We start from the raw sequence: 11535 nt of genomic DNA on the forward strand, positions 1-11535 counted from the left end.
AGTAAAAGGTGAAAGTGGCCTCGGGGAGATTTTCTGCTTCCGAAAACGAAAGTCTAGGGAACATCAAAGTACCTCAAAATGGCAGCAGCTGATGCGGATTCGAATGAACCAAAACGCGTAAACATTGGCCAGGAAGACTCAAGCTCGCGTCCAAGTGACGAGCCAACGATGCCGGCTGGACCTCGGCAGAAGAATCCTCGCGACGAATACATCGCGGCGTTAAACCAGTGGCTGTGGCAGTGCTATCACTGGCAGTGTTTCGCAGTGGCCTTTCCCTACTTGACCCTGCAGGCTGCCAGCCAAAACCGAACGACTTACGAAACGGTTGACATCAACCGAAATCTTTCGAGATCGTTTGTGCCAAACCAGAATCTCGTTGTCGGGCAGCGACCTCAGCAACGACAGAACGCACCGCCAAGACCGGGTACGCTGGGCTTGGAATCCTGACGTGTTACAAAAATTGATGTTTTGTATATACGACTTGTACTTGGCTATAGACGGAGGATTTCGGAGTGGCAAGCAATGAAACGACGAAAACAGTGGTGTAAGGGAAGAATCAATTCGCATGGAAGCATGTTTACAGTAAAACGACAGAATCGCAGTGAAGGAGTTCTACGATGTTGTCTATGCGTGTGTTTGCGACCACTGCTGGTGCTGTCAACTCTTGGGGAAGCGGAATAGATGATCCCTTTCTACCTGCGCGAACATATAAAATTTCTGAAATTTATCCGATATTTATTTCATTCACGAAATTTGGACGAAATTTGCAGCCTTGTGTGCAGAAAAAAAAAATCTAAAAAGAAACGCGGGCGTATATTTCTAAAAAAAAATCACAGGTTTATGTATGAACATGAAAATTTGTGGAATGACAGCTGCTAGCGCATAAACTTGAGAATATAAAAACCGTTATAACGCTTTGGCACCTTGTAAAGGTACATATACGCTTTTGTAAGAAGCGTGCAGTAGAACTTGATTGTCACTCCGTAGTCCAAGTCTATTCATCCATTGCATGAGTAATATCACTTTGGTTATTTATTAATGTTTTCAGTGTAGCCACAGATACTGAGTAAAGCACATGTCAAACAAATACAACCTTGCCCAAATCACAGCAAGTTAGCACATGATGTTGAGCATGCAGAGTGACGTCGGTCCACACACTGTTGCCCGAATTCAGCCAGGAGCGTGTAGCCGGCTGCAAGATCCGATGAAATTCATTTTCTAATGTTTCCGACTGTTTAAAAACGAAATATTCTAGTTACATGTATTCCAGGCACCCGCTATTGCTTCGGTTGAACTGCATTTTTTGTCCGGACACCACCTTTAAAGACGATATGTACAGCACGGTGAAGTTCGTACACTCCGAGAGCCCATAGCCCGAACCCATACCAACCTAAACGTGCCTCCGGCATGTCAGAAAGTTGTGACAGTGTGATGTAATGGTTAGTGTACTTGACTTGCCATTGTCTGGCTTTTTCGACAACTGCCCCATTTCGATCAGCACCCGCAACTTCAAATTTAAAGGTGTGCGCAGCACATTGTTGGGCACCCTATTTCGTTACTGACACTAATTTATTTATTTGCTTATTTATTTTATCCCAAGCGCCCTTATGGGCATTACCACTAATGGCCACTAACTACTTCTATAGTAGTTTAACTGTAACTACTAACTACTTTGCGATGGAGTAGTTTAACTAGTAGTTCAACTACTTTTCAGGGGAGGTATTTAAAACTACTACTTTAACTACTGCAAAGTATTTTAACTCCATCTCTAACTACTTAACGTTGTCCATCAATGCCAATCCCATTCTATAGTGTTCTTAGACACCTAATATGAATCACAAGCAGCGATAAAAGTGAAGATTTAGTACACATGCACGGCACAATTGCTCTGCACCTCCGTTCTCATCAACCGAGTAGCTCAAGGTAAAAGTCGGAAGCACAGTTGTGCCGTAAAGCTTGCGACAAAATCGGAAGTAGTTGCCGCCTGCAGTAACCTAACTACTGTAGTTAACTACTCGAAATAGTAGTTTAACTAGTAGTTGCCACTACTTTTCTGCAAGTAATTGATAACTACTTTTTAACTACAATCGGATAGTTTAACTAGTAGTTTAACTACATGTAGTTAACTACTGGCCATCACTGGGCATTACATGGGGGTGGGGAAAAATACAGTTGTAATTGCCGTACAAGGTATAGCAGAAAAAAATACAGCGAACAAACAGTGAATACAGTATATAAAATACGAATAAACTGTCGTGACCATTTTGAAATGAGGAGAAACAAAAAAAAAAAAAATAAAAGAGGACACAATACAAAAAAGAGTTGGTACACCGTCGAGCAACACGAACATGCTCGACACACTTTGCAAGTAATTTAAAAAAAATAAAAATAAAAACAAAGAAATCAGTTTTTCAGACCAGCGACAGCGATGACAGCGTCGAAAAACGACGTTCTTATCAACTGTGCTTTCCAGGGCGCGAATTCAAGCTGCCGTCGCTATGGAAACGGTTCGCGGCGGAGCTGCTCGACTCCTTCATCTTGCTGTTTGTCAAGTTGCTGGTAACCTACATTGCGATTGATTACTTTGACATCATGTGAGTATGGCTCACGTCAAACCCCTTTGCTGGTGAGCACGACTGAGACCGATTGGATTTTGTGCAATTGCGATTGAATTTTTTCAGCGATTTAGACAAATACGACCTGGACACGCTCCGCGAGGAGGCGCTCAACTACAGGGTGGCGCTGGAAGTCACCACGGAAGTGATGTTCCTGGAACTCATACACAGAGTTCTTGTGTGCCTTTACGAGGTGAGAATTCTTTATGTCACTGTGGATGTTGACGTTTACGGAGCATGGTGGTAGGGAAGTATCGGGGAAAATTAACAGACACGGAAACAGTATTATACCCGAAAAAATAGAGGAGGTGGCGGTAACAGAAACGGATATCACCGCACTCGGAATACCTGAAACGGAAACGAAAATAATTTACGGTAATAATTTGGATACTGCAGGGCCCAAATTGTTACAACTCTTTACCGTATCATTTACGGAAATTTATGAAATGAAGTTTGTACTGCCAACTGTAGGATGGGGACGGGACGTAATGCTTGCCCACAAATAAAACTGAAATGAAGCAATAAATAGTGAAATGAAACTGAATAAAGCGAACTAGAATTAACTGAGGAACTAAAACTAAGATTAACTATCAAACTGGAGCATGTGAGTAAATAGTGTGTAGTAAACAGAAGCATAGTTCTTACGGTGACTTGCAAGCGTGAGTAACATTTGTGAAAACCATGTTCACATAAGCTGTCCAAAGAAGCCACGTATGTACATATTATGTATATGTATATTATGTATATGTACACCACTTGGAGAGTATTTTAGATTAATTATCTACCGAAACTGTAGTTGTTGACTGTGCTTTGGAATATCTTTGATTGATGTATTTCTTTGTTTCAAAATACTGGTCACTCCTCAGGGTATCTCAGCAGCAGTAGGAGAGACAACTCTCAAAAACTAGCGTAATAAGCTATCGACACCGTACAGGAAAGAGCGGTTTTTCCGTTTTCATAATTTACTGTAACAAGCCTAGAAGCTGAAAAAAATCATTCACACAATATTTAAGCACCCCATACATATAGTTAATGAAAGTTCTGGCATCTGCCATTCATGCGGTATATATGTTTTCCAGGTTGAAAGAAATACAGCACCTTTTTTTTATTTTGAGTAACCCAGTAGGAACTACTAACGGTTAGAAGCATAAAAAAAAAATTACTCGTTCGAGACTTTCGTGTTGCAGTCTATACTTGATCGAGTTACAAAAATGATGGTGCAGTCATAATATATCGCATAGAGACAGGAGAGGAGGAATACACTAATACGGCAAGTCAAACAATAAACATACAGAAATACAAAGTGCAAACAGTCAATTCAACTCAGCGACTCAAGACCAAGGCCATGTCTCAAGGTTAACTAACGCATTACCCTTGAAATAACCCATATCCAATACTGTCATAGTCATTCCAATCCAATTAGTTCGGAGCTTTGACAGTTTGCTTTTTGTATTTCTGTATGTCTGTTGTTTGACTTGGCGCCTTCGACTTTTATGCCTGGGAACTATTTAGACTTTTCTGTATGTTGGTTGTTTGACTTGCCGTATTAGTGTATCCCTCCTTTCCTCTCTGTGCGCTATATATTATGACTATACCATCATTTTTGTAACCTGAGGAAGTGTTAGACTGCTACACGAAAGTCTCGTCCAAATAAATTTTTTAAATGTTTCTGACCAACTGGTCGCTTGACATTGTTTTTGTTCTTGATGTAACCCAATAGAGGTAACTCAACAAGAACAACAACGACTTTATTGCGACTTTATTTATCAACAACAACTACTTTATTGTAGAGGTAACCCGTAACAGTAAGTGACACTCAAAGTTACCCCAGGTTTTACACCCACTACCGAAGTAGTTGTGTGCAACCTTTGATATGAGCTTCAGTTGCATATTTCGCATATATTATTGCGTATTATATCGTGCTGACACTGTGCACAGGGTTTCTTTCAACATCCGCTTTCAGTTGGATGTTGACGTAACCGTGAACAGATTGTACAGAACAGACAGATTGAACAGACCGTAACTGTTCTGAGATTTGCCCTAAGACATAATGGCAAGTTTTCGTTTCGTATCGGTGACCTTGACGTTTCTGAGAACAAGAACCTGAAGCTGCTGATGACGACACTGTGACAACGAAAGGCTATAACGTTAATTTAATAGAAACAGTTGACTGCAAACTGTATTTAAATTGGAATATGTAGAAATTATGCCGACTTAACGCAACAAAAACTACAGTTTAATTAGATGCTTAAATATTTGACACAGTGACTGTCAGCAACGTAGAAACAGCGGCTCGCGTGGCATAGTGCTTCGGATAATCACCTTCCACACCTTGGGTTTTCCTTGGGTTTTCCGGCAGGCTTTCCAGGCGAACGCCAGCACAGGACACATACTACCCCCCCCTCCCCCCTGCTGCTTATAGCCACAGTTGCTTTTGCTGCGCTATAGCATTAACTTAAAAAAAATAAAAAAAATGAAATCCTTGTCCTTGCGGTAATGATATCAAACGACGCGCTTTATCTTCCCCACTGTACATATCTGTGTACACAAAGCCGTTTATCAACTTGCTATAAAAAAAAAACGAGCTATAATTGAAGCATAATTTTTTTTTTTTTAATTTCACAGACAATTTGCTTGCACCAAGGCACCGACATGCCGGGTGGCAGGACGCCAGGGAAGAGCATATTTGGCCTGCGGGTCGTTTCGTGCGTCGGCGTCGAAGAGATCGGAGACAACCGTGTGCGCGTCTATCCGGCTGGTGACATTGGGATCGGCAGGTGAGATGGTATTTCGAAGTAGTGCAGGGTGTCAAACGTGTGGTTCGGTGATGGTAAGTCATGATGCCTACTTATGATACAGAGATTTACCTGGTTCGTTCGGAAATTGTGTGGCAAAAAAAAAAAAGAAGTCTTTTTGTGTTCAGCAGTAGAGTATCGACAAATTCTGCGGAATGCGGGTGGTCCGCATTTTTCTTAAACCGTCACAAATGTTTTGCTAGTGCACGCCTATAACTAGGGCCTGACTTTTTAGGGTTAAACCCGTATCCGCCCGATATTTACCCCCCCGAACGAAATCTGTAAAATTTGGGTTTAACCCGAACCTACCCGAAAACATCCGGGTCGCGTGGCACACTCATAAGCGTGAATTAAAATAAAGTTTGATAACATTGCTAAACATTAGTTCCATGTTAAGACAAATTTTCATTAAACAAAAAAAAAATCACCCGAATACACTCGAATTCCTGGCGACAGAATATGCCGTAACGGGATTTAACCCGAATACACCCGAATTTTCGAATGAAAAATATCACCCGATATTTACCCCCCTAATTTGGCTAAAAATAAAACCCGAAAAAGTCAGGCCCTACCTATAACTTACATGGGGGCAATTTGGGGAAGATTACAGAGCTTCTTGGCTTGCACCCCCTAATTGAAGTTTACCCATTTTATGGTTATGCCCAGTTAGTACCTGAGGCAACAGGTGAGGGATTGCCCTTGGATCGCGTAACCTGAAACCAGTGCCACCTGATCATGGTTGTCTCATAATTAGAGTCAACCAAATTGTCAACCAATCAAAAATTTTTCATTCAATTCGAGACAATTGATGTTCTGAGGCTGGAATACATAGGAAGGACAAATACATACAAAGCCTCAAAGTGCCTAACAAGTTAATGATGAAAGATGGAAGTCACTGAAACGGTTAGCCAGGCTGTAGGACTCGAACCCACATCTTCTGGATTACACTGGACCGGTAAATCCAGAAGATGTGGGTTTGAGTCGTACAGCTGGCTAACCTTTCCAGTGACTTCCATCTTTCATCATTTTTTTCATTGAATTCGTTGTGACGAGAAATTTTCAGCGGGGAACCTCCACGGATATAGAACACGTTATCTTTCCGCCTCCTGTACTTGCAGAAAATCTCCGGCGTCTAACGCATCAGTTTACAGACGACAACCACGTCCTTATGGGAGCAGTATATGCTTAAAACTAGGGATGTGCCAATCGTATCCTCGAATCCACGAATCCTAGTCAAGGATTCGAGAGTCGGGAATCCGAATCCTAGCGCCCAAAACGACGAATTGAATCTTTCGAATCCGCCGACCACGTTTATTCATTTCTTTTTCAAATTGGCGCCTCGGCAGTCCGCCGAAAGCCTCATCAACCAACGGGTGTTTTCTTCTTTCTTTGTTTGCATTAATTGCTCTGGAGTGAAAGAGTTCGGGCAGGAGCTGTTACATTACAAGTTTAAAAGTAACGTGGTTTTGTTTTTGATAGTTGCCTTAGCTTTGTGGAAATAATTCAGGCTCGAGAATTTATGTATTTCTTGTAGTCGGTGAACAATACGTTAAATAAATGAACTGTATGGGTATATGCTCTCCTGAAACTGAACTATTATGTTTTTTTTTTTTCATTAAACAAATGTATCATACTCTGCTTCAAAACACTTTTCAGTAGAAGTATTTTTTTCTTAGCTTTTTAAACTCTTCTTAAAGAAAGGATTCGAAAGATTCGAGATTCGTAAGATTCGTGGATTCACAGAAGCCTTCATTGGATTCGGATTCGGATTCGCAGAAACCTTCACTGGATTCGGATTCGGATTCACAGAAACCTTCATTGGATTCGGATTCGGATTCGCAGAAACCTTCATCGGATTCGGATTCGGATTCACAAAAGTCTGGATTCGTCCCATCTGTGGATTCCTCCACCCTGTGGCTCAGAAAGAGCAGAAGCCAAATTCTGTTCTCTTTCAGGGCCCTGTTGCGCTCCTTCGTCAAGAACTTCACCTTGGCTCTGCTGTTTCCAGCGTGCCTCACCATCTTCTGCTTCAAACATGGCCGGGCAGCCTACGACATACTCTGTCACTGCGTCGTCGTAGAAGACATTCCGAGGCCGAACCGAAACTGAACGTCCGTCATTCCTCCGCGCTTTTAAAGTCCAGTCAGCACCATCTTGCTGCATCTTGGAGTCTTCATCCCCCGCTAGGCCTGCGCACATCCCTTCAGACATTTTGGGCGTCTTGCACGGTGGATGTACCTTTCAGGATTTTGGAAGTCTTGTGTGTGTGTGCCTACACGAAATGGGGAAATTTAAAGGAATTCAATAATATATTGCTCGTTTGAGAAATAAATTCTAATTGTCTATGTCCACACGCATTAACATGTGACATGTGCACTGGACGTGGCGGAACAAATGTTATCTGGTATTTGAAAATGTACTGTTCTCGAAGCACCGTTTTAAATGTCTTACTAAGCACGGGAGAGACAAAGTACTGCTCGGAATTCGTATATTGTTTACATTATTTACGTGGCCTTACACAGTGTACCTGGTTATGGATTTTCATAGTTTCATTTCACACACGGCGACTCTTCTGTAACGAGAAATTTTGCCACGATAATACGGTTCGCAGACGGCATAGCACATAAGTGCTCTCACGCTACAGTGCACATGCCTTCTTTGCACGGGGAGAGGAGGAAAACGTGCAATGTGGATGGGAGGGGCTCGTGTTCTGTCCAGGAGAGCCCCTATTGGTTGGAAATCGACTACACACATTTTAGGGAAAGTTAGGGACACAAGTGGGGATTGACCGGGGCATCATGGGAGAATTTAAGAACACCGGGAGGTCCTGCCAATGAGATTTTACGAGGGTTTGGCGATACCAGGGAATTGACTGGGGACAGCCTGAAAAGTTTAGGGATACTGGGGATATAAAGACTAGGGATATTCTAGGGAAATCATATATCCCCTCCTATGGACACTCAGCCCCCTTCAGACCTCTTATAGTTAATCTTAAGTGTTATTGCTCTCAACTCTCATCTCTACATGTCAGCAGTGCGATCAGGCTGCGGAGACGTGTATACCACCTGAAGTGTTGTGAACCAGGGAACTGCACATCAAGCATTTTCGTTTCAGTTCCGGATGCTGTCTTGCAGCTGGTGTGACACGGTGTTTGTGAACAAATGATGCGTCGAAGCACATGCTGTTTGTACTGGGGAGTCTCTTTCGGTGTTAACGATCACGTCCTTTTGTCACTGACAACAGATGCACTTCTGGCAAGCAACGAGCATGTGACCTAGTGACTGTGTGAGCATCTTCTGGCATTAAAGACTTATTTTGTTAATGGTGCCCTCTTTCTGTACGTAAGAGAATGAACGCACCGCTATGTTTGCGGTTGCTTATACCGGTCATGTGTGCCAACCGTTACTCCACACTTGCATGCTGTTGAATATACGGGGTGCTTATACGGGGTGAATATACGGCGACTGAATAATTTCTAAACAGGTGGCGCTGTCAAAAAGCTTCCTTTTCAGGGAACATCCCTGAGACATCGTCGCCAAGAACTGAGCATTGAACAGTTGATTTGGTTCCCAGACGTTCCAACAGACGTTCATTAATTAAATGAAACCCCTAACTTCTAAATGTTACTTCGGACGCTTTTGGAACGTCTGTTTATATACCGACCGGAACCTTCAGCGAAAAATGTTCCAGAAGAGACGCTTCCGTGCACTCGTCGTTGTCATGCTCTGTAGCGGTTCCTTATCGTCTGTCATCCCAGTGAGGAGATCCCAGTGCTCCTTGCGCACGCATTGCATCCTGGGAAGTTACTGTAATGAGAAAGGGATAACTGTCCTTCAAGTTTTTTTGTTTTTGGCTGCCTTGACACCTCGTGGACATCGACTGAGAGAAGAGGAACCGAAACAGTTTGGAGACGTCCTCCTTTGCAAGTTCCCATAGTTCAAAGTGGCGCTAAGCTCTCTGGGATTTTCTGAAGTCGTCTAGTATTGGCAGCTGGATAGTTGAGCGAAAGAGCGCATTCGTACGCTGCTCCGTGCAAGAAATATGCGAATGGAAACCACTGGAAGGGAAAAAGAAAAGAAAGAAAGAAAGAAATTACTAAGTGTCGTCGCAGGTTTTTTCCTGGAATAGTTTTTCGCTTAATGTCCCAATCAATGGAACAGAGGTTAAGAAACTGTCCGAAGTAAAATTTAAAAGTTAGGAGTTTTATTTAATTAATGAACGTACGCAAATGAGCCGCTCACTGCTCAGTTGCTGGCCGATGTCTCAAGGATGATGACTAAACGAAGCTTTTCGATAGCACTGTTTACGAATTATTCCGTCGGAGGGCCTTCGTGAAACACCCGGTATATACGGGGCGTCTCGCCTAACATGTTAACAAATCGTCTTAAAAAGTCCAATTGTCTGAGAATCTTGGGATCGACGCCACTTATGGTGGGGGAGCTGCTACGACTTTGGAAAGCACGTCTCATGGAAAGCCATGACTTGGAGCCAGTGGTGGATCTAAGGGTGGGGGGATCGCCCTTTCCCCCCCAAAAAAGTCAATTTATACATTGAATATTCCTCTCTCCCTTCCTCCACTACGCGGTCCGACAAAGAAACCGTCCCAACCCCATCCCTAAACCGAATGTCTGGATCCGCCCCTGCGTGGAGCAAGATTTCAAGCCCAGCAGGTAAGATGGAGAACTATACGGAATCTCGTACCAAAAGATCGCAGGCGAAAGTGCCTCTATATGGACTGCCCCGAGGAAGAAGGCGTGGCTAGAGAAGCACCTCCGGGACATCTTTCCTACTGATGATTGACAACTGTACGGCGCGTCATGTCGACGCGAATCAGCCGAAGTTCTTTTTCTGTTGCCAAACGCGACTGCTGGCCACCACCACCCTATGGACATTGTCGTGATTGCCAACGAGGTTTTATACAGACGGAGTGTCGTCGACCGAATGATTTTCAATACCGACAGCAGTAGGACGCAGGGGGTAAAGTAACGCCGTAGTTTCTGTACGCAGCGTGCGTGATGCTCCGCAGGCACTCGAAGATTGTGCGTCCGACGTCAACGCAGCCATTGATGAAGAGAACACCGAAACTGTTACACCACAAAACTCGACGCCTGTCGCAACAGGCCGTGGATTCAAATTTGGTCGGTAGCAGACGACAGTGCGAGCACCGACAACGATGTCTTTGTCATCGGACCGGTAACGGATGCCTCAGTCGTGAGTTGTGAAGGGGCAACACAGACTGCGATGAGGTATCCGATGAAGATGAAGCCACTTCGACACCGACAACGTGTGCAGGCGCGCTTTGTGCTGTTGACGTCCTCAAAGATTTTATCGCGGAGCGCAGGCTGTCTGCTCATTAGGTCAACCCATCCCGACGCAGTTGAGCGGGATGTTGTGGGCATCTACAATGACAACCAGAAGCAAAACTAACGAGCTATTAATATCGCTTTTTCTAATCTCTTTCATACCACCTCTATTTTGCGTCTCTCGCGAGTTCCGTAGCACGGCGCCGAATTAGGTCAGCCCTCTTACAACGATATGCCTCGTATAACGATTAAATTCGCTATAGCCGCCGATATCGTTATACGCGGGTTTTACTGGGAATGCGAAACGATTTCAAAATGCCGTCACGTCGAGTAGAGCCACTCAAAGAGGGCACCCCATTCAGTGCCTCCAATACCTCTATAGGCAAGTAATACAGGATGTATATCTCCCCTGCATTACACGGATGCCTCGCGCATTGTAGTCACATATTGGGTTTTGGGCTGTTTGTGTCAAGAGAGCCGAGTTGCTTGTCGCGGGAGCCGCGACCCGCAATGCAAGGCAAACCCGTCACAGGAGGAGACGTCAACATAGTCATTAGAGCGTGGCTTCTCCTGCCGAGTTGCCGGTAACTGCGGTATGGCGTGCTTAATGGCTTGTCCCCGCTGCTGGTGCATATACGCTTTTGTGTGATTTCTGTTGACGTTACAACGTCCGTTATGAATTGTGTTGGTAACCTACTCCGGTTAGCTGGGGATATTGAGGGGAACCCAGGCCCTAAGCCAGCGAGTTCTAAGCAGGTAGAACAGATAGGATGCCGCAAATTTTACAACCAATGAATCCCGTTAACTTAGATTATTATGGGA

General features: G+C 43.9%; 1 protein-coding gene across 1 annotated transcript; it reads left to right on the plus strand.

Annotated features, from left to right (window-relative positions):
• Positions 1-9: 9 nt before the first annotated feature.
• On the plus strand, positions 10-8732 carry LOC135387847 (protein FAM8A1-like). The gene is made up of 5 exons (XM_064617006.1): positions 10-424; positions 2474-2594; positions 2682-2808; positions 5241-5392; positions 7366-8732. Exons 1-5 carry the CDS (start codon positions 79-81, stop codon positions 7517-7519), a joined length of 900 nt encoding a protein of 299 aa, XP_064473076.1. The 5' UTR covers positions 10-78; the 3' UTR covers positions 7520-8732.
• Positions 8733-11535: the final 2803 nt, after the last annotated feature.

This window comes from Ornithodoros turicata, chromosome 3, assembly GCF_037126465.1.
Source record: "Ornithodoros turicata isolate Travis chromosome 3, ASM3712646v1, whole genome shotgun sequence".
Lineage (NCBI taxonomy): Eukaryota > Metazoa > Arthropoda > Arachnida > Ixodida > Argasidae > Ornithodoros > Ornithodoros turicata.